Source organism: Xenopus laevis, chromosome 1L (genome assembly GCF_017654675.1).
Source record: "Xenopus laevis strain J_2021 chromosome 1L, Xenopus_laevis_v10.1, whole genome shotgun sequence".
NCBI classification, from domain to species: domain Eukaryota; kingdom Metazoa; phylum Chordata; class Amphibia; order Anura; family Pipidae; genus Xenopus; species Xenopus laevis.
In genome coordinates, this window is record NC_054371.1 from 217,046,957 (window position 1) to 217,071,150 (window position 24,194).

The following is a 24,194-nucleotide window of genomic DNA, read 5'->3' on the forward strand; positions in this document are numbered from 1 at the left end:
ATGGTCAGGGCAGGTATGTCACCTACACTGCCCACTGGGTGAACTTGGTAATGGCTGGGAAGCAGGGAATGGGTAGCTCAACAACAACAGTGGAGTTGGTGTCACCGCCACGGATTGCACGCGGTTCTGCCACCACCTCTACTCCTCCATCGCTCTCTACCTCGTCTTCTTCTTCTTCTTACTCTGCTGCTGGGTCCTCCTTCTCCTCCTCCACACCTGTGCACCCCCAGCTCCCCCTAGGCTATTCGACGTGCCAGGTACGCCGTTGTCACGCTGTCTTGGGGATGACGTGCCTGGAAAGCAAAAACCATACCGGATCTGTACTCCTGTCATCTCTGCAGTCACAGGCCGATCGGTGGCTGACCCCACACCAACTGCAGATCGGAAAAGTGGTGTGTGACAATGGAAGCAATCTGTTGGCAGCGTTGAGACTAGGCAATTTAACACATGTGCCCTGCATGGCACATGTGTTAAATTTAATAGTCCAACGTTTTGTCTCCAAGTACCCAGGATTCCAGGACGTTCTCACCCAGTCCAGAAAGGTGTCGGCCCATTTCAGGCGTTCCTACACAGCCATGGCACGCCTTGCTGACATTCAGCAGCGCTACAACATGCCAGTCAGGCATTTGATTTCTGACAGCCAGACTCGCTGGAATTCAACGCTCCTTATGTTGGAACGTCTGCTGCAACAACAAAGGGCCGTCAACGAGTACCTTTTTGAACTGGGTGGTAGGACTGGATCTGCACAGCTGGGGATTTTTTTCCCCCGTTACTGGGTGCTTATGCGCGATGCCTGCAGGCTCATGCGACCTTTTGAAGAGGTGACAAATATGGTCAGTCGCACCGAAGGCACCATCAGCGACCTAATACCCTTCGCTTTATTCCTGGAGCGTGCCGTGCGACGAGTGACAGATGAGGCTGTAGACCAGCGTGACGAGGAGCTGGAAGCGCACGATTTCTGGTCGGAATCACCAGAACGAACCCAGGCACCTGCTGCAACGCAGGGAGAGGTGCCAGAAGTGGAGTCAGAGGAGGAAGGTGGCTTTGTGGAGGAGGAGGAGGAGGACCAACAGGAGCAGGCTTCCCAGGGGGCTAGTGGTGACCTTTTGGGGACCCCTGGTCTTGTACATGGCTGGGGGGAGGAGACCGTGGATGATGCAGTCCTTGATAATGAGGAAGCGGAGATGGATAGCTCTGCATCCAACCTTGTGAGAATGGGGTCTTTCATGCTGTCATGCCTGTTGAAGGACCCCCGTATCAAGAGGCTTAAGGAGAAGGACCTGTACTGGGTCGCAACGCTACTAGACCCTCGGTACAAGCATAAAGTGTCAGAAATGTTACCAACATACCACAAGTCCGAAAAGATGCGGCATTTACAAACCAGCCTGCAAAACATGTTGTACAATGCTTTTAAGGGTGATGTCACTTCAGGAACTCATCAACATTCCAGGGGCAGAGGTGCCAGTAATCCTGCCACGAGCACACCTGCAAGGACAAAGCCCTTTGGCCAGTCTGTAACGTCAGACATGCAAATGTTTTTCTGTCCAAGGCAGCGCCACAACCCTTCTGGATCCACCCTCAAAGAACGCCTCGACCGGCAGGTAGCGGACTACCTGGCATTAACTGCAGATATCGACACTCTGAGGAGCGATGAACCCCTGGACTACTGGGTGCGCAGGCTTGATCTGTGGCCAGAGCTGTCACAATTTGCCATGAACCTCTTGTCTTGCCCAGCCTCAAGTGTGCTCTCAGAAAGGACCTTCAGTGCAGCAGGAGGGATTGTAACTGAGAAGAGAACTCGCCTAGGTCACAAAAGTGTCGATTACCTGACCTTTATTAAAATGAATGAGGGGTGGATCTCGGAGGGTTACTGCACGCCGGAAGACTTGTTCTGACTTCTATGCAGCTGTCCTTCTCTTCAAGCCTCATGACTCCACACACAGCTGTCCTTTAGCGTCCTCCTCCTCCCTCCGCCACCGTTACAAACTAGGGTGCAAACCCTACTGGTTTAATTTTTTCTGGCCTCTGTGCTTCAGTGGCTGCAACCAAAAAACTGGGCAAACAATGTCTACAAGGTCAACGTATGGCAAAAAATGACTATTTTCAGCATTTATATGGCATATTTTTTCTGGCAACTGTGCTTCAGTGGCTGCATCCAAAAAATGCATATTTTCTGCATTTATATGGCATAATTTTTCTGGCCTCTGTGCTTCAGTGGCTGCAACCAAAAAAATGCATATTTTCTGCATTTATATGGCATAATTTTTCTGGCCTCTGTGCTTCAGTGGCTGCAACCAAAAAAATTTATATTTTCAGCATTTATATGGCATAATTTTTCTGGCAACTGTGCTTCAGTGGCTGCGACCAAAAAAATGACTATTTTCAGCATTTATATGGCATATTTTTTCTGGCCTCTGTGCTTCAGTGGCTGCGGCCAAAAAAACTGGGCAAACAATGCCTACAAGGTCAACGACGTTGACCTTGTAGGCATTGTTTGCCCAGTTTTTTTGGCCGCAGCCACTGAAGCACAGAGGCCAGAAAAAATATGCCATATAAATGCTGAAAATAGTCATTTTTTGCCATACGTCGACTCAACGTATATGGCAAAAAATGACTATTTTCAGCATTTATATGGCATATTTTTTCTGGCAACTGTGCTTCAGTGGCTGCGACCAAAAAAATGCATATTTTCTGCATTTATATGGCATAATTTTTCTGGCCTCTGTGCTTCAGTGGCTGCAACCAAAAAAATTTATATTTTCAGCATTTATATGGCATAATTTTTCTGTCAACTGTGCTTCAGTGGCTGCGACCAAAAAAATGCATGTTTTCTGCATTTATATGGCATAATTTTTCTGGCCTCTGTGCTTCAGTGGCTGCAACCAAAAAAGTTTATATTTTCAGCATTTATATGGCATAATTTTTCTGTCAACTGTGCTTCAGTGGCTGCGACCAAAAAAATGCATATTTTCTGCATTTATATGGCATAATTTTTCTGGCCTCTGTGCTTCAGTGGCTGCAACCAAAAAAATTTATATTTTCAGCATTTATATGGCATAATTTTTCTGGCAACTGTGCTTCAGTGGCTGCGTCCAAAAAAACTGGGCAAACAATGTCTACAAGGTCAACGTATGGCGAAAAATGACTATTTTCAGCATTTATATGGCATATTTTTTCTGGCAACTGTGCTTCAGTGGCTGCGTCCAAAAAACTGGGCAAACAATGCCTACAAGGTCAACGTATGGCAGTTGTTTAAAGAGAACAGCAGATTACTAGCCAGCAAAGCTACCTAAGCTAAAATGTCCCTCAAATCCCTGCAGACTTCTGTCCCTCCAATACAGAGCAGTATCAAGCAGATTACTAGCCAGCAAACTTACTATCATCTGTCCCTGAAATCACTAACAGCTCTCCCCCTACACTATCTCTTCCAAGCACACACAGGCAGATTTTTCAGATACATTTTTGCCCTTGATCCCCCTCTGGCATGCCACTGTCCAGGTCGTTGCACCCTTTAAACAACTTTAAAATCATTTTTCTGGCCAGAAATGTCTTTTCTAGATGTTAAAGTTCGCCTTCCCATTGAAGTCTATGGGGTTCGCGAACCGTTCGCGAACCGCTCGCGTTTTTGCGCAAGTTCGCGAATATGTTCGCGAACTTTTTTTCCGACGTTCGCTACATCCCTATATTTGGATAAAATAGTCTATGGGAGGCGCCTTTCCATAATTTTGGATAACGGGTCCCATACCTGTATAATGCCTATTCTCAAATTCTTTTATCTACAGTATGTTCTGTAAAGCTTTTTATCTGCATTATGTGTTGGGAAAAAGAGCCGGAGTTTTATATTCCTGTTCTTTGTTACCCCTTGATTATTTGACTGGATGGCTGCGTTTATAGAGAAATGTATTGTGGGTTTATGAAGAGAACAGGACATTGTAGAATCTCAGCACGAGATAGTTACAAACTAGGAAATCAATAACTGTCTCCTTCTCCCTCAGCCTCACCAGTATCTACAAGGGCAACCAACTGTTAGCCAGTGATTTTTATAAATACCTGATTTATCAAGGGTCGAAATTTGAAAAAACAACAACATTTATTTAAAACATTCTAAATTTTTAAATTCCGGTGAACAGGATCGACCTGCAAACTTGAATCAAATTCAATTAGAGTTTTTTCACCAAAAGCAATAATTGTTTTCAAAAGTCCACCTAACGACTCCAAATTGATTGTAGGAGGTCCCCCCTAGTTTAAAACACCAAATCCGCAGGTTTTAGATGGCGAATAGTCAAATTTAAATTCTTAAAGGGACAGTACATAATATAAATAAAAATAAAATAAATAAAGTTCAAAATTCGAATTTCACATTTTTTTTGAATTCTAATCAAATTTGGAGTATTCCCTAGTCAAATTACACTATAATTACCTCAACATTTGAATTTAAAAATTCAAACTTTCAATTCGACCCTTGATAAATCTACCCCTACCTGTATAAACAAGTCATCGCAGTGTAGGACTAGGGTGCCTGGGGCTGCTATATCAGGGCTGGTCCTCTGCCTCAGTCCTGAGCTTGTGCAGCAGTCAAACCCAATGCCAACCCACTGCAATCTCAGCCCTCCCACTACACACACTTTGTGCCTGTGATTGCCCACATTACCCAGTGGGGAGCGGACCTGGGTTGGCGGGGCCCACCAAGTTTTTTCCTCAGTATCCTGTCCGCCCAATCCGACACTGGGCCACCTTTACTTACAGTAGACCTTTGGGCCGGAACTCTGGGTAGGCATAAGAGGCACCTGCCTAGCGCGGAACATTGAGGGGGTACTGGGCAGGTGTCTGTTGAAGGGCCCTCTGCGTACCCCTAGTCTGGGTTTGCTTGCTTCCTGCTTGTCTCATTTCAGCTCATCCCCTTCTCCGTGTGCAATGTCACTGTGCGCACATTAGTGATTGCCAAATTTATTTGGCAGGCGTGAATTCACAGTGAATTTTCCGCGCTTCACTGACTGCGAATAAATTTGCGAAATTACCGTGAAAATTCGCCCTGACAACTCCGACGCCGGCGACAATTAATAGGCCCAATTGAATTTAAAGTGCTTCAGAATTGTCGCCAGTATTTGACGCCAGCTTCAAAGTTTGCATTTTGTGAATTTCGTGGGAAATTCGTGATTTTTTTTTTGCGAACAAAACAGGAGAAATTCGTCCATCACTAGCGCACATGCAAGCATGGAGGGGAGCGAGGTGGCCGGCCGGGTTGCCTAGGGCTCTTGGTTGGCTTAGCCCACCTCTGGTAGACCTCCAGGTGTTATGGGCTATAACTTCCACTAGTAGTACTTCACACCATGGATTTGTACATCGGTTACACTATTAATTTCTGCAATACTATATTATTTACAATATGGGCTGTATTCTGACTTACAGGACCACTCATTGGAGAATGTGAACCTTCGGCAATATGACTAAACGCTGACAAGAGCAGACAAGGGGTGAAGGTTGTTCTCATGCCCTGGAACCCCCTAGTGCAGCCTGTTGGCATAACACCCTGTTTACAACAAATATAAGATCCTTGGCAAGCTATATTAGAAACTTAGGGATGCAGAATGCCAGTATGTAGGAGACCCCACTTCCAGGAAAAAGGAATGCAGAGCTCTTGACCAGAGCAGTGTTTTATTAAAATACATTGCTACGAAATATGTTGGCGCTATATAAATACATGTTAATAATAAAATACGAAAATACCCCAATACGGCTCCACCTAGCCCTCAATTGAATTTTTTATATATGATTTATATATCATATGAAGGTTGTTCGCCTTTGAATTAACTTTTAGCAGGTCCACATCTGTGGCAAGGCCTGGGCCTAGGGTGGCAAGATTATAGGGGCGCAATTCAATATTATCTGAAGCACTGGGTAACACCTTATCCCCAGTGCTACGGAGGGTGGCTGGGCATGTGGATGGCCCAAGTAGAAATTCGGGTCTGATTTTTAGGGGCAGATTTATCAAAGGTTGAAGTGAAAATTCAAATTAAAAAAAAATCTGAATTTCAAGATAATTTTTGTGTACTTTGACTAGTGAATAGTCCAAATTCGATTCGAATTTGAAAAAAATTCCAAAAATCTCATTTCAAAATTTATCATGTACTGTCTCTTTAAAAATTCGACTTAGACCATTCGGCATTAATTATTTATGGTTTTTGTGTTATTTCGCTTTTTTTTCAGCAGCTCTCCAGTTTGTAAATTCACCAGTCTGGTTGCTAGGGTCTAACTTACCCTAGCAACCATGCATAGATTTAGATAAGAGACTGGAATATGAATAGGAGAGACCCTGAATAGAAAGATGAGTAACAAAAAATAGCAATAACGATACATTATTAGCATTGTTTTAGATGGGGTCAGTGACCCCCGTTTGAAAACTGAAAGAGGCAGAAGAAGAAGGCAAATCATTTAAAAACTAAAAACATTAAATAATTGACATTAAACCAATTGAAAAGCTTCGTAGATTTGGACCATTCTATAACATACTAAAAGTTAACTCAAAGGTGAACCACCCCTTTGATGGCATTGTTTTCATGTGTGCATTTAACTGTATCTTTCCTATGCTTCTGTTTTAGGTGCAAAAACGAATGACTGTTAAATCGCTGATAAATGCCCTTCTAACGATGCCCGCTCATTATCGCTACTTATGCATCAGCCACTTAATTGGATGGACCGCTTTCCTTTCTAATATGCTGTTCTTCACCGACTTCATGGGCCAGGTACCTCTACTTTCCTATATATATATATATATAATACACAAGATACACATATCTTGTAAATTATATCCTTATAAACGGTGAGTTCTGATGTCATCAGTTATAAACGATTAGTTCTGATGTCATTTGTGTCACATGATTCACTGAAATTTGTGTATTATAATAAATAAAGTACCCCCAGTTGTAAAATATGAGGATATTAGAAGTTACCTCGGAGTTCCATGACCTTTATAAATACACTCGGCCTTCAGCCTCTTGTTTTTATATGGTCATGAAACTCCTTGGTAACTTATAATATCCTTATATTTCACAAGAGGGGGTGCTTTATTCACTATATAATTGTCTTACTTTCTTAAATGCCATATAATCAGTAGATTATCGTTAGAATGTGCCTTTATCAGTGGTACTGCTAATGCCCAGTGTACTGATCAGAACCCAAATCCTGATGTCACCACCAGGGGGCTCAATAAACACTAGAAGATAGTGATGTGTGGGTTGGGTTTTTCTCGACCTGCACCCGTCTGCAAACCCGCCTTCCCTCCACCCGAGCCTGACTTCCGGGTTCCTTTTATAGACCCACCCTGTTGATGATGTCACAAAAGGGGCAGGGAGAGCAGGCGCGCGTCTATAAAATGTCAACCCAGAAGTTGGGTATTGGTCCGGCCCGCACATCACTACTGGAAGATGATCTTCTTCAAAGGTAGAGAAGTTAGAGGAGACAGTTATCCTGAAACTTTCATAACAGCCCCATATAAGAGCCCTCTACATTAAGGGGCAGATTTATTATGTGGTGTAAAAAAATAAAAGTCACCAAGCTTCACCATGTAAAAAAACAGGGTCATTTTTTTTACACGTTTTTTCTTAGTTACTTCCGACCGGAAGCAATGTAAAATAATGGCAGCAAATCTGACATTCGTATGGTGTAAAATTACACACATATTGATAAATGTGCCATTTATTTTACACGGTTTATTACACCGTTTTGTTTCTTTTTTTGGCGAATTTTGTTTTACACAGCATAATAATTATGCCCTTAAATATGGTCAAAGTCCCACAGATACGTTTGTCAGTATGAATTAAAATAACTTTTTTACAGTTACAAATATAGAAGCTGTGGGGAATTGGACCCATTCTTCCAGCCTAAAGGTGGCCATGCACGGGCCGATAAAAGCTGCCGACAGACTGTGTCGGCAGCTTATTGGCCCGTGTATGGGGGCCCCCGACGGGCTTCCCCGATCGAGATCTGGCTGAAAGTCGGCCAGATCTCGATCGGATGGGACAGAAAATCCTGTCGGATCGCGGCCGCATCTGTTAGTTGATGCAGTCCCGCGATCCGACCACCCGTTTGATGAATGCTAGGATCCGATCGTTGGGCCCTAGGGCCCACGATCGGATCTGCCCGATATTGCCCACCTCAAGGTTGGCATATCGGAGGGAGATCCGCTCGTTTGGCGACATCGCCAAACGAGCGGATCTATCCATGTATGGCCACCTTAAGACTCGTTACTGCACATTGAATGCGTTGAGTAGAAATGGCAGCAATAAATGAAACACTTAAGGCAGAGACACACGCTCAGATTCAAGGAGATTAGTCGCCCAGTGACAATTCTCCTTTTCTTCGAGGCGACTAATCTCCCCGAACTTCCTCCCGCCGGCTAGAATGTAAATCGATGGCTGGAAGGCAATCGGTTAGTTTTCCAAAGTCGGTTGAAGTTCCCTCACAAGGAAACTTCGTGGCGTCTTCAGAAAACGAAGCGCTCAGAGTGCCATCCCGCTGGCGATTTAGATTCTAGCCGGCGGGAGGCAGTTTGGGGAGATTAGTCACCTAGAAGAAGAGGCGATTTATCGCCGGATTACTAAATCTCCCCAAAGATGAGCGTGTGTCTCTGCCCAGATTTATCAAAGGTCGAATTTCGAATTCATGTGAATTTTTTTTATTCTAATAAATTCGACTATACTTGAAATTCGAATGGGAGGTTATTTAAGAAAAAATTAGTTTGAATTCGAAACAATCGAATAGGATTGATCCGCAAATTTCTCTGAAAAAAAATTTGAATGTCAAGAAGGCTATTAAAATCTTTGACTTCTACATGAACTTGGCAGGGTTTAGGTGGTGAATAGTCGATTTCGAATTTTTCCCAGGGTCAAGGTTTGCTAAATCTCAAAATTTGAGTTTTGACCAAAAATACAATTCGAAAATTCTAATTCTAATTTGCTATTCAACATTTAAAGGATAAGTAAACCTTTTAAAATAAGGGAATGTAAAATTGATGAGGCTGCTATTCTAAGTATTTTTGCAATGTACTTTCATTATTTATTTTTAATTAATTTAATAAGATATTAAAGGATACATGTACTGTTAACATGAATGATTTTTGTTACAACAGCGCCACCTGCTGGTCAGTTTCCCACCAGTCTGACCACCAAGTAGTCAAGGAAGTTGTCAGGAGAAAGAAAGAGGCTGCTCTGATGTTCTTCTGCTTAGGAAAGATTTGAGAAAGATTGTTGAATCAATATGTTCAATTGAGACACACACAAGGCTTGTGTATTTTGAGTTTGCTGTTGCTATGTAGGAATTAAGGTTTCAGGGGGATCTTTCATCAAGAAGCATAACCATCAACCTCCTACAGATATTCTTTCTATTCCATAAAGGAAATGTGTTATCATTCACAGACTAAATACAAGAAACAATATTCACGCTCCCTGCGCTTCTTTGTCCATTGTTAATTCCCAGATCGTATACCATGGAAATCCATATGCAGAACATAACTCCACGGCATATCTTATCTACGAAAGAGGAGTGGAAGTAGGCTGCTGGGGTATGTGTATCAATGCAATCTCCTCGGCTTTGTATTCATGTAAGTACCTTTTAAACATTATAACCATGTGACTCCTCAGTCTTCCGAAAGATACATAGTAAACAACATGTTGTGTGGGGAAGAGCTCGAATGAAGGACTATTGATAAGAGGCAAAAATAGCCATAACAGAACTCGGAAATCTAAAACTTCCTGTATAATATTCCCTTTAAATATCAACCAATGATCCCCAACCAGTGGCTCATGAGTAACAAGTTGCTCACTAACCATTTGGATTTTGCTCCCAGTGGCCTCAAAACAGGTGACTATTTTTGAATTCCAGACTTGGAGACAAGTTTTAGTGCATAAAAACCAGATGTACTGACAAACAGAGTCTCCTGTAGGCTGCCAGTCTAAATAGGGGCTACCAAATAGCCAATCACAGCCCTTATTTGGCAACCCAGGAACTTTTTGCATGCTTATGTTGCTTTTTTTTACATTTGAAGGTGGCTCATGGGTAAAAAAAAGTTTGGGGACTCTACCTTAGTGGCTAAATCTTTTACTTAAAAAGAGAAAAAAAAGAGGGTCATTTGCCAAGAGTTCCATATTCTTCCACTGGCATCTGGACTAAAAAGTGTCATCTCAAAGGGCATGTAAAGTCTAAAATAAAATAAGGCTAGAAATGCTGTATTTTGTATACTAAATATAAACATGAACTTACTGCACCACAAGCCTAATCAAACAAATAATTTATGCTTTTAAAGTTGGCTACAGGGGGTCACCATCTTGTAACTTTGCTAAACATCTTTGCAAGACTAAGACTGTGCACATGCTCAGTGTGGTCTGGGCTGCTTAGGGATCGTCATAAACAAAGCTGCTTGAGTTCTGCATGGCTGGGAAGTGGGGCGGGGGCTCCCCCTGCTGTTCATAAGTATGATTGTTTCTCATCTCAGCAGTTAGGGACCATCTGACAATTCCTATCCACAGCAGTAAATGTAGGGAGAATTTCACTGCATACAGTCAGGTTTCTTATAAAAACGGTACACATTTTTTAATTAAAGTATATTGGAGATAGGTTTCTTTTTCATTAAAGAAAGTAAAAATGGGATTTTATTTTTTTGCCTTTACATGCCCTTTAATAATGTACTGTGATTATATATTGTGAAAATAGAAACCATTCTGTTCATTCTGTCTGTCCATAAAATCAACCCTTTTAATGTGTTTTGACATTTTAAGTAAATAAAATAAAAAAGGGGCCTTTTTATTGGGGGAAAAAATGAAATTACCACCTACTCAAATTGTTTTCATATTTTTTCAGCCAAACATTAAAAAGACTAAAATTTGAAAATTTATAAATCTGCCACCCCATACTGAAAATTTGTAATTAAAAAAAAAAAATGCAATACAGAAATGGGATCCCTTATCTAGAAATCTATTATCTAGAAAGCTCCTAATTTCAGGAAGGCCATCTCCTATATCTTAATATTGTACTACCGTATATATGTTTATTGTGAAAAGATAAACAGTTCTTTTCATTCTATCTGTCAGTATAATCAACTCTTTCAATATGTTATATTTTTGGCATTTTAAGTAAAAAATAAGGGGCCCGTTTTATTGGGGAAAAAAAATCAAATTACCACCTATTCAAATTGTTTTTGTATTTTTTCAGCCAAACATCAAAAAGACTAAAATTTGAAAAGTTATAAATCTGCCACCCCATACTGAAAATTTTTAATCTGTCAATACAGATCTAGGATCCCTTATCTGGAAACCTATTCGCTCCTTATTTCAGGAAGGTCATCTCTTATAGAATCCATTTTCTGCAAAATTATTTCCTTTTTCTGTTTACGGGTCTGGCCACACTGGCAGATTTGGGGAGATTAGTCGCCAGACGACAAATCTCCTCTTCTTCGCAGCGATTAATCTCCCTGATCTGCCATCCCTGCCTTCCGCCGGCTAAAATTAAAATCGCTTTGTTTTCCGAAGTTGTCCATAATTGCCTCACAAGGACACTTCAGGCGACTTCGGAAAACAAAGCGCTCCATGTGCCTGCCCCCAGGCAATTTACATTTTAGTCGGGGGAAGGCAGATCGGGGAGATTAGTCGCTGCGAAGAAGAGGAGATTTGTCGCCTGGCGGCTAATCTCCCCGAATCTGCCCATGTGGCCAGACCCTTAAGAAAAAAAGGAAATAATTTTTCTGAAAATGGACTCTATAAGAGATGGCCTTACTGAAATAAGGTGTCAATATCTCAAAGGTGAACCACCCCTTTAAGGTATGGTGATCCATTTTATGGAAAGATTCCTTATCTGGAAAAACTCAGGTACCAAGAATTCTAGATAATAAATCCCATACCTGTATGACATTTATTATAAAGTAATAAATCTAAGTTATGGGAAATTTTTTACAAAATTATTTACAATATTTCCTTCCTACTGACAGACCTTCAGAAAGCACTTCTTCCATTCATCGGATTGAAAGGCCTATATTTTCTGGGCTACCTTCTGTTTGGGCTTGGTACTGGATTTATTGGGCTGTTTCCCAACGTTTACTCCACCCTAGTCCTCTGCTCACTTTTTGGGGTGATGTCAAGTACATTGTACACTGTGCCATTCAATCTGATTTCAGAGTATCACAGAGAAGAAGAGGTGAGTTTCACATTTGCGAGTCTTCATATATAACTTTTTGATTTATCTCTGTATATTTATGGCTATCAGCTCTATCAACCAATTTGTATTGTTGTGTGTGTGTGTGACCCTGGAGATAAAACCAAGCCCAGTGCTCCGTCTTTTCCAGGCTTCTTCATGTCCAATAAAAGGGACAGGGCTAAGAAGTTTAGTTGTGCTTAGAGGGGGTGGCAGATCATGGAGTGAACCATGTACGTGTGGGTGCATTTGGGGAATCTCACAAATAAACCCGTTGGCATAATAAATACAGCTTCATGGTCCAGTTATCTCATTGTATTTTGGGGCAGCTAGTCACTTGCTTCATATGAGCCTCAACATTTTTGTTGGGAAAAATGTTTTTAATCAATAACATTATGAGTGCAAGTTTAAGCAGAATTGAAAGTGTAGACTGGCACACTGGGATTCCAGGAAAACAGGGTTCTCCTGTTTCTTAACATTTGGCCTATTTAATGAACATTCCCTGTTTCTATATGGGAAAAAATACTATAAAATAAATGAAAGGATAGAGTATAATATGTACAGAAAAGGGACTAGGAGAATGAAGAGCTTGAGTAAGGAGATGGGGAAAACTAGTTTGGATAGTGGACCCATGGTTTAAGGTTCTCTGGTGGGCCCACAAATAATAAAAAATGAAAACCAAAGGCAAATTGTCTCAGACTATCACTCTCTACACCAGTGATCCTCAACCATTGGCTTATGAGTAACATGTTGCTCACCAACCCCTTGGCTGTTGCTCCCAGTGGCCTCAAAGCAGGTGATTATTTTTGAATTCCAGGCTTGGAGGCAAGTTTTAGTTGTATGAAGCCCAAAATGTACTGCCAAACAGAGACTTCTGTAGGCTGCCAGATCACATAGGAGCCACCAAATAGTCAATCACAGCCCTTATTTTACACCCCAGGAACTTTTTGCATGCCTGTGTTGCTCACCAACTCTTTTCATTTTGGAATGTGGCTCACAGGTAAAAAAAGGTTGGAGACCCCTGCTCTACATCATAGTAAAAGTTAAGTCAAAGAATTAGATAAGATGAATAAAATCGTATCCAAAACCTGACAGTTAAGAATCAAGTGCAATTCTCTCCAAATGCCATGGGGTAATTTACAGGGGTAAATAACATTGGTCTGAGCACTGACATTGGCTAATGTAAACATTGAAGTCCAGCGGTTTATTTAAAGGCATACCAAGATAATACTAAAAATAATATTATCTTAGCGCTTGTGCACTTCCTCCCCTGATCTTCATAACTAAGCCATAGGGTTATATGAGACCTTCCTAAAGAGACAACTATAAAAAACAGATGACCAATTGGTCCACTAGTTAAATGGTCAAATAAGATAAAAAAATATAGGGAGCATGGTGATTGCTTCTTGTGGTTAGAAAGTATTGGCTTCTCCTTGATTAATTTCTAGGGTGTTTGGGAAATGTTGAACTTATGAATTTTATTTTAGTCAACCTAACTTGCGATGATGTATGATATATATATATATATATATATATATATATATATATATATATATATATATATATATATATATATATATATATATATATATATATATCCACTTGTCCTACCTAGAGCCTGAACCAATGAATCTGCAGAGAAATGGGAGGCCAATATTACCCTTTTTCGTTCTGGTCTACCAATGACTCGTTACCATGGGGTGGCTTTGGCCAACTTGATTTTCAATCCCTACCGACTAACTGTAACTTGATAGGATCTGTCTAAACTGCCATCAAAAGCATATGTTCAACAGACTATATTTCAAACCCCCAGCTCCCAATTCTTTGTGCTGCTTAACAATAAAAACCCACTTCAGTCTGACGGATTTCAAATAAATGTACTATATTTGATATGCTGATAAATTTGTGTTTAATGAAGTGTTCAGGACTGCATCTGTGGAAAATGCTTTTGTGCCTCCCGAAGTCCTGATATTTTAGTTTATAACCATAAATTTATTGCAACCAGTGTGCTTTTCAATTTCAACAGCAAAGTAATAAATGATGGTGAGGCATCTAAGGAACGGAATAATGCAGTGGCTGTTTGTACCAATGTCTTTGTCAACAGAGCAAACCTTAGAGACTTTAAAAGTAAAACATATACGTATAATTCTGTGAAGATATGGAACACATAGTTAATGCTACCTGCTAATTGGTTTACTGCTCCTGGGCTTTTTATTACATAACCCACAGGTAAAGGGATGGGAAATAGCGAATGGCAACGCTAGATACTATATAGGTGTCCACTAAACAGGATCAGAGACAAGAGGTAAGTGTTGGAGGGCTTACTCTATGCTCCAACAGAAATTGGGACTGGTAGCTTTTCTTATACTTCTCCTATATATTCATAGGGCTTAGATAGGAGCCTAAGGGAAAGAGACAAGGAATGTTTGGAATAGTTACTCTGACTAGTGATGGGCGAATTTTTTCGCCAGGCGCGAATTGGCTTTGCGGCCAAAAAAATGGACTTCGGCGCAATTTCACCAAAAACGGGACACCGGCGGGCAAAAAAAAGGCTGGCGTAAAAAACGGAAGTCGGCGTAAAAAATGAGGCTGCGACGTTTCGCAAATTTTTCGCCGTTTTGCGAATTGCACAGGAAATTCCTGAATTTTTCGGTGAAACGCCCCAAATTCACCCATCACTAACTTTGACCTGTATTATTATTATTATTATTATTATTAATAATAATAATAAATAATAATACAGGTATGGGGGCCTGTTACTCAGAATGCTCGGGACTTGGGGTTTTTCGGATAATGGATCTTTCAGTGATTTGGATCTTCATACCTTAAGTCTACTAGAAAATCATGCAGACATTAAATAAACCCAATAGGCTGGTCTTGCCCCCAATAAGGATTAATTATATCTTAGTTGGGATCAAGTACAAGTTACTGTTTTAGTATTACAGAGAAAAAGGAAATATTTTTTAAAAATTTAGATTTTGTCAAAATCAGAACTTGTTGGATAACTGGTTTCTGGGTATCAGGTCCCGTACCTGTAATAATAATAATAATGGTAGCAGTAATAGTAGTAGTATGATGTATTATTATTATGATATATTAAATAAACATTGCTCTACGTTTGTCCATGTGTACCCTCAGTATCTTACCTGTAAGTCTTTTTAAAACGGGGCATGGACTCATACAGTAGCTGTGGGAAGCCCACTGCTTAGAGGTAGCATTAAAGAGCCCATTATTCCTGTGCTATGCCCCCAAGCACAATCCAGCTTTTCCCCGTGGTGAGAGGATGCCAGTTAAATGAAGCACAATACAAAGGATAAGAAATGAAAGCACATTTTTCCTCTGTATGAACTTTAAGCTCTACATTGCTAAAAAGGATGCCAGCTGCGTAGGCGGCCATGCTGTCTTTACAACAATGCCACGTTCAGAGAGTTTTGTCTTTTGTGGGAAAAAGTATAGAAAGAAAGTAAATGTATAGTCTTATGGTCCATTCAAGCAATTGTAATCAAATAAACATGGTGGTCAAAGGGGTTGTTCACCTTTAAATGAACGTTTAGTATGATGTAGAGAGTGAGATTCTGAGACAATTTGCAATTGGTTTTCTTTTTTAATATTTTTGTGGCTTTTGAGTTATTTAGCTTTTTATTCAGCGGCTCTCCAGTCTGTAGTTTCTGCAAGCTGGTTGCTAGGGTACTAATTAACCTAACAACCATACATTGTTGTCAATAAAAGACTGGAATATTTTTTGAAAAATAAAAGAGATTTAAAAAAAAAAAAAAGACTGGAATATGAATAGGAGAGGCCTGAATAGAAAGAAGAGTAATAAAAATTAGCAATAACAATACATTTGTTGTCTTATAGAGCATTTGTTTTTTAGATAGGGTCAGCGACCGCCCAGCTGGAAAGAGTCAAAAAAGAAGAAGGCAACTAATTCAAAAAATTCTATCACATATCAAAAGTTTTTTTTCTTTTTCCTTTAAGGGGTATGTACCTTGGTGGAATGATGGTGCAAGTCCAGGGGTGATCCTGGCCCCTCTGCCGCCTGAGGCAGCAGCAGTTCCTGCTGCCCCCCCTCCCCCAATAATTTGCTCTTAAAGTACCAGGAGCAGTATTTTTGCTGCCCCTGGTAGCTAGTGGAGCGCTGCTGCCTGAGGCGACAGCCTCAACTCGCCTCATTGGCGAAGCACCCCTGTGCAAGTCAAACCAGAAAGAGAAGAAAATTAGGCTTTTAACAGAGATATTGATATTCAGAGAACATTTTCAGTTGGTTTTCATGTTTTATTTTTTGTTGTTTTTCCGTTATGTAGTTTACTTTTAGCTTTAGTTTTTTTCAGCAGTTCTCCAGTTTGGAACTTCAGTAGCTGTCCAGTTGCTAGGGTCTTGTTTACCTTAGCAACCAAGCAGTGGTTTAAATGAGAGACTGGAATATGAATAGAAGAGGGACTGAATTGAAAGATAATGAATAAATAGTGATGGGCGAATAAATTGGCCAGTCACAAATTTGCGGCGAATTTCCACATTTCATCGCCGGCGAATAAATTTGTGAAATTGCCGTGTATATTCGCCAGCATCCAAAAATTTTGGACACACGTCAGAAAAGTCATCGGGTCAAAACCATCGTGCGTCAACACCATTCAGTTGCCCATTGACCTTAACAAAGCCGTCTAAATTGACGTGAGCATCAGAATTGACACTGACGTCAACATTTGCGTTTCGTTTAGAAAATTTCACTGGAAATTCGGGAATTTTTTGGCGCAGCAAAACGGGACAAATTCGCCCATCACTATGAATAAAAACTAAAAAATAATAACATTTTAAGCTTCCAGCCTGGGATAGAATAAACAGTTTTTATAAGAGACATTTGCCCACTTGAATGAAAGTATAAAGCAGATTGTGTGCGCTGGAAACAAAGCAAACTCAATGAAGATTCTCTTTTGAAGGGATGTAACTGGCATTAATGGCATCAGACTTTATCAGACTTCCACTTTGCTTCGTTTGTTTTTCTCGCCCACTCTGGATGTAATAAAACATTCCGATTTAATGCAATTGATGCAGAAAGGCTTATTGTTTGGAAGAACGACCAGCAGAGTTCTAATTAATGTTCTTATGATACAAAATTGCAGTTGTGTAACAGGGCTATACGTGGTCATGTTTTAGTCAAAATGTTCTGTATTTTAATATTGGAAAACAGTAAATTGCCTCTTACCCACAGATTCTTTGTGCCTCACTGTTATAACAGAATGTTCCTGCCTGGATTGTACAACATACATAGTATTGCAATACAAGGGGTTATTTACTGATGCCAACGAACTAAGAGGCACAAGAGCAGCCCTTTAGTGCTCCTTAAAAATAAACCCACTTGCACCCAGAGTATAACTTCCCTCTGCACCTTCAGTCCAAAAAGTCCAGCAGAGTTGGCGCAAGGTGGTTGTATCATTATTGTCAATCACAGAGTTAGCAGTAAGTACAGGGTCTACAAGCACCTCCAGAACTTTTGTGTCTAAATGCAGTATCAGAATTTGTTTCAGGGGCCCATCCAGGCTGCCACCTCAAAGGCCCCTAGACCCCTTTTCTCGGTCGCAAATTTAGCATCTCGCCAATGATGCACCCCACCCATGTCTTTCTTATGCTTAATCACTGGCGAGTAGGGATGTAGCGAACGTCGGAAAAAAAGTTCGCGAACATATTCGCGAACTTGCGCAAAAATGCGAGCGGTTCGCGAACGGTTCGCGAACCCCATAGACTTCAATGGGAAGGCGAACTTTAACATCTAGAAAAGACATTTCTGGCCAGAAAAATGATTTTAAAGTTGTTTAAAGGGTGCAACGACCTGGACAGTGGCATGCCAGAGGGGGATCAAGGGCAAAAATGTATCTGAAAAATCTGCCTGTGTGTGCTTGGAAGAGATAGTGTAGGGGGAGAGCTGTTAGTGATTTCAGGGACAGATGATAGTAAGCTTGCTGGCTAGTAATCTGCTTGATACTGCTCTGTATTGGAGGGACAGAAGTCTGCAGGGATTTGAGGGACATTTTAGCTTAGGTAGCTTTGCTGGCTAGTAATCTACTGTTCTCTTTAAACAACTGCCATACGTTGACCTTGTAGGCATTGTTTGCCCAGTTTTTTTGGACGCAGCCACTGAAGCACAGTTGCCAGAAAAAATATGCCATATAAATGCTGAAAATAGTCATTTTTCGCCATACGTTGACCTTGTAGACATTGTTTGCCCAGTTTTTTTGGACGCAGCCACTGAAGCACAGTTGCCAGAAAAATTATGCCATATAAATGCTGAAAATATAAATTTTTTTGGTTGCAGCCACTGAAGCACAGAGGCCAGAAAAATTATGCCATATAAATGCAGAAAATATGCATTTTTTTGGTCGCAGCCACTGAAGCACAGTTGCCAGAAAAAATATGCCATATAAATGCTGAAAATAGTCATTTTTTGCCATATACGTTGAGTCAACGTATGGCAAAAAATGACTATTTTCAGCATTTATATGGCATATTTTTTCTGGCCTCTGTGCTTCAGTGGCTGCGGCCAAAAAAACTGGGCAAACAATGCCTACAAGGTCAACGTCGTTGACCTTGTAGGCATTGTTTGCCCAGTTTTTTTGGCCGCAGCCACTGAAGCACAGAGGCCAGAAAAAATATGCCATATAAATGCTGAAAATAGTCATTTTTTTGGTCGCAGCCACTGAAGCACAGTTGCCAGAAAAATTATGCCATATAAATGCTGAAAATATAAATTTTTTGGTTGCAGCCACTGAAGCACAGAGGCCAGAAAAATTATGCCATATAAATGCTGAAAATATAAATTTTTTTGGTTGCAGCCACTGAAGCACAGTTGACAGAAAAATTATGCCATATAAATGCTGAAAATATAATTTTTTTTGGTTGCAGCCACTGAAGCACAGAGGCCAGAAAAATTATGCCATATAAATGCAGAAAATATGCATTTTTTTGGTTGCAGCCACTGAAGCACAGAGGCCAGAAAAATTATGCCATATAAATGCAGAAAATATGCATTTTTTTGGACGCAGCCACTGAAGCACAGAGGCCAGAAAAATTATGCCATATAAATGCAGAAAATATGCATTTTTTTGGTTGCAGCCACTGAAGCACAGTTGCCAGAAAAAATATGCCATATAAATGCTGAAAATAGTCATTTTTTGCCATACGTTGACCTTGTAGACATTGTTTGCCCAGTTTTTTTGGTTGCAGCCACTGAAGCACAGAGGCCAGAAAAAATTAAACCAGTAGGGTTTGCACCCTAGTTTGTAACGGTGGCGGAGGGAGGAGGAGGACGCTAAAGGACAGCTGTGTGTGGAGTCATGAGGCTTGAAGAGAAGGACAGCTGCATAGAAGTCAGAACAAGTCTTCCGGCGTGCAGTAACCCTCCGAGATCCACCCCTCATTCATTTTAATAAAGGTCAGGTAATCGACACTTTTGTGACCTAGGCGAGTTCTCTTCTCAGTTACAATCCCTCCTGCTGCACTGAAGGTCCTTTCTGAGAGCACACTTGAGGCTGGGCAAGACAAGAGGTTCATGGCAAATTGTGACAGCTCTGGCCACAGATCAAGCCTGCGCACCCAGTAGTCCAGGGGTTCATCGCTCCTCAGAGTGTCGATATCTGCAGTTAATGCCAGGTAGTCCGCTACCTGCCGGTCGAGGCGTTCTTTGAGGGTGGATCCAGAAGGGTTGTGGCGCTGCCTTGGACAGAAAAACATTTGCATGTCTGACGTTACAGACTGGCCAAAGGGCTTTGTCCTTGCAGGTGTGCTCGTGGCAGGATTACTGGCACCTCTGCCCCTGGAATGTTGATGAGTTCCTGAAGTGACATCACCCTTAAAAGCATTGTACAACATGTTTTGCAGGCTGGTTTGTAAATGCCGCATCTTTTCGGACTTGTGGTATGTTGGTAACATTTCTGACACTTTATGCTTGTACCGAGGGTCTAGTAGCGTTGCGACCCAGTACAGGTCCTTCTCCTTAAGCCTCTTGATACGGGGGTCCTTCAACAGGCATGACAGCATGAAAGACCCCATTCTCACAAGGTTGGATGCAGAGCTATCCATCTCCGCTTCCTCATTATCAAGGACTGCATCATCCACGGTCTCCTCCCCCCAGCCACGTACAAGACCAGGGGTCCCCAAAAGGTCACCACTAGCCCCCTGGGAAGCCTGCTCCTGTTGGTCCTCCTCCTCCTCCTCCACAAAGCCACCTTCCTCCTCTGACTCCACTTCTGGCACCTCTCCCTGCGTTGCAGCAGGTGCCTGGGTTCGTTCTGGTGATTCCGACCAGAAATCGTGCGCTTCCAGCTCCTCGTCACGCTGGTCTACAGCCTCATCTGTCACTCGTCGCACGGCACGCTCCAGGAATAAAGCGAAGGGTATTAGGTCGCTGATGGTGCCTTCGGTGCGACTGACCATATTTGTCACCTCTTCAAAAGGTCGCATGAGCCTGCAGGCATCGCGCATAAGCACCCAGTAACGGGGGAAAAAAATCCCCAGCTGTGCAGATCCAGTCCTACCACCCAGTTCAAAAAGGTACTCGTTGACGGCCCTTTGTTGTTGCAGCAGACGTTCCAACATAAGGAGCGTTGAATTCCAGCGAGTCTGGCTGTCAGAAATCAAATGCCTGACTGGCATGTTGTAGCGCTGCTGAATGTCAGCAAGGCGTGCCATGGCTGTGTAGGAACGCCTGAAATGGGCCGACACCTTTCTGGACTGGGTGAGAACGTCCTGGAATCCTGGGTACTTGGAGACAAAACGTTGGACTATTAAATTTAACACATGTGCCATGCAGGGCACATGTGTTAAATTGCCTAGTCTCAACGCTGCCAACAGATTGCTTCCATTGTCACACACCACTTTTCCGATCTGCAGTTGGTGTGGGGTCAGCCACCGATCGGCCTGTGACTGCAGAGATGACAGGAGTACAGATCCGGTATGGTTTTTGCTTTCCAGGCACGTCATCCCCAAGACAGCGTGACAACGGCGTACCTGGCACGTCGAATAGCCTAGGGGGAGCTGGGGGTGCACAGGTGTGGAGGAGGAGAAGGAGGACCCAGCAGCAGAGTAAGAAGAAGAAGAAGACGAGGTAGAGAGCGATGGAGGAGTAGAGGTGGTGGCAGAACCGCGTGCAATCCGTGGCGGTGACACCAACTCCACTGTTGTTGTTGAGCTACCCATTCCCTGCTTCCCAGCCATTACCAAGTTCACCCAGTGGGCAGTGTAGGTGACATACCTGCCCTGACCATGCTTGGAGGACCATGCGTCAGTAGTCATATGGACCTTTGGCCCAACACTAAGTGACAGAGATGCGGTAACTTGGCTCTGCACATGTTGGTACAGGTGTGGTATTCCCTTTTTAGAAAAAAATTGCGGCTGGGTACCTTCCACTGCGGTGTCCCAATTGCTACAAATTTGCGGAAGGCCTCAGAGTCCACCAGCTGGTATGGTAAAAGCTGGCGGGCTAAGAGTGCAGACAAGCCAGCTGTCAGACGCCGGGCAAGGGGGTGACAGTCAGACATTGGCTTCTTACGCTCAAACATGGCCTTCACAGAAACTTGGCTGGTGGCAGATGACTGGGAATGGGAACAGGTGGTCAAGGTGGAAGGCGGAGTGGAGGGTGGTTCAGACGGGTCAAGGAGAGCAGAGGTAGAGCAGTAAGATGCTGGACCAGAAGGAGTGTGGCTTTTAGTTTGCCTGTTGCCTTTGAGGTGTTGCTCCCAAAGTGCTTTGTGCTTGCCGCTCATGTGCCTTCGCATAGAAGTTGTACCTATGTGGCTGTTGGGCTTACCAAGGCTCAGTTTCTGACTGCACTCATTGCAAATTACAATGCTTTTGTCAGAGGCACACACATTAAAAAAATCCCACACTGCTGACTTTTTGGAAGTGTGCGATCTGGCGGTAACAGTAGAAGTTGGCGGAGTTGGCGGTATTGGCGGCAATGGCGGGTGCGTTGGCCGGCTGAACACAGGTGCCGATACATGTTGTTGCCCTACTGATCCCTGCGGGCTGTCCTCCCTGCTTCTTCTAAGTCTTATTCTCCTACTGCCTCTCTGACTCTCCGTCTCTCCATCTGAACTACCCTCCTCTTGCTCTCTTCTACTAGGCACCCACAAAACATCAATCTCCTCATCATCATTCTCCTCAGATGCATCAATTTCTTCTGACACATCACAGAAGGAAGCAGCAGCGGGACCTCCTCCTCATCACTCATTATGTCCATCTCTATCGTGTTCTCTGCCAGAATTAAATCTGGTGTAAGGTCCTCATCTCCTTCATCTTCTTCTGGCAATAATGGTTGCGCATTACTCAGTTCAAGAAACTCATTGGAAAATAACTCCTCTGACCCCAGTGAAGAAGGGGCACCGGTGGTGGAGGAAGTGTTACGTGGGGTGGCCATAGCAGTGGAGGATGAGGAGGATGTTGTGGTAAAGTTAGAAACGGTAGAGGATGGGGTGTGCTGTGTAAGCCAGTCAACTACCTCTTCAGCATTTTGGGAGTTCAGGGTCATTGGCTTTTTAAAACTGGGCAATTTGCTAGGGCCACAGGATTGCATAGCAGCACGGCCCCTAGCACGGCCTCTGCGTGGCGGCCTGCCTTTGCCTGGCATTATTTTTAAAAAAACAACAACAACAAAAACTCAGTTGGTTTTTCTGGAAACGATAATACACACAGCTAGATGGCGGGTTGAAGAAAACAGTGTGCAAATAATGCCTACAAGGTCAACGTATACACTACTACAGCGGTGGATACGGATTACGTAAAATATATGAATGCTGCTTGAAAAAAAGTAACTCAAGTGGTTTTTCTAGAGACGATAATATTATCAATATTTAGACAAAATGTGAACAAGCTCACACAGCTCGATGGCGGGTTGAAGAAAACAGTGTGCAAATAATGCCTACAAGGTCAACGTATACACTACTACAGCGGTGGATACGGATTACGTAAAATATATGAATGCTGCTTGAAAAAAGTGACTCCGGTGTTTTTTCTGGAGACGGTAATATTATGGATATTTAGACAGAATGTGAACAAGGTCACACAGCTCGATGGCGGGTTGAAGAAAACAGTGTGCAAATAATGCCTACAAGGCCAACGTATACACTACTACAGCGGTGGATACGGATTACGTAAAATATATGAATGCTGCTTGAAAAAAGTGACTCCGGTGTTTTTTCTGGAGACGGTAATATTATGGATATTTAGACAGAATGTGAACAAGGTCACACAGCTCGATGGCGGGTTGAAGAAAACAGTGTGCAAATAATGCCTACAAGGCCAACGTATACACTACTACAGCGGTGGATACGGATTACGTAAAATATATTATGGCTGCTTGAAAAAAGTGACTCCGGTGTTTTTTCTGGAGACGGTAATATTATGGATATTTAGACAGAATGTGAACAAGGTCACACAGCTCGATGGCGGGTTGAAGAAAACAGTGTGCAAATAATGCCTACAAGGCCAACGTATACACTACTACAGCGGTGGATACGGATTACGTAAAATATATGAATGCTGCTTGAAAAAAGTGACTCCGGTGTTTTTTCTGGAGACGGTAATATTATGGATATTTAGACAGAATGTGAACAAGGTCACACAGCTCGATGGCGGGTTGAAGAAAACAGTGTGCAAATAATGCCTACAAGGCCAACGTATACACTACTACAGCGGTGGATACGGATTACGTAAAATATATGAATGCTGCTTGAAAAAAGTGACTCCGGTGTTTTTTCTGGAGACGGTAATATTATGGATATTTAGACAGAATGTGAACAAGGTCACACAGCTCGATGGCGGGTTGAAGAAAACAGTGTGCAAATAATGCCTACAAGGCCAACGTATACACTACTACAGCGGTGGATACGGATTACGTAAAATATATTATGGCTGCTTGAAAAAAGTGACTCCGGTGTTTTTTCTGGAGACGGTAATATTATGGATATTTAGACAGAATGTGAACAAGGTCACACAGCTCGATGGCGGGTTGAAGAAAACAGTGT

General features: G+C 42.3%; 1 protein-coding gene across 1 annotated transcript in view; it reads left to right on the forward strand.

The window, feature by feature from the left end:
• The window catches only part of slc45a2.L (solute carrier family 45 member 2 L homeolog), a 93,526-nt gene that overhangs the window by 64,067 nt on the left and 5,265 nt on the right, over positions 1-24,194 (forward strand). The window contains 3 exon segments of the mRNA NM_001095910.1: positions 6,600-6,743; positions 9,475-9,598; positions 11,978-12,183. Of these exon segments, the coding sequence (NP_001089379.1) occupies positions 6,600-6,743; positions 9,475-9,598; positions 11,978-12,183 (474 nt within the window).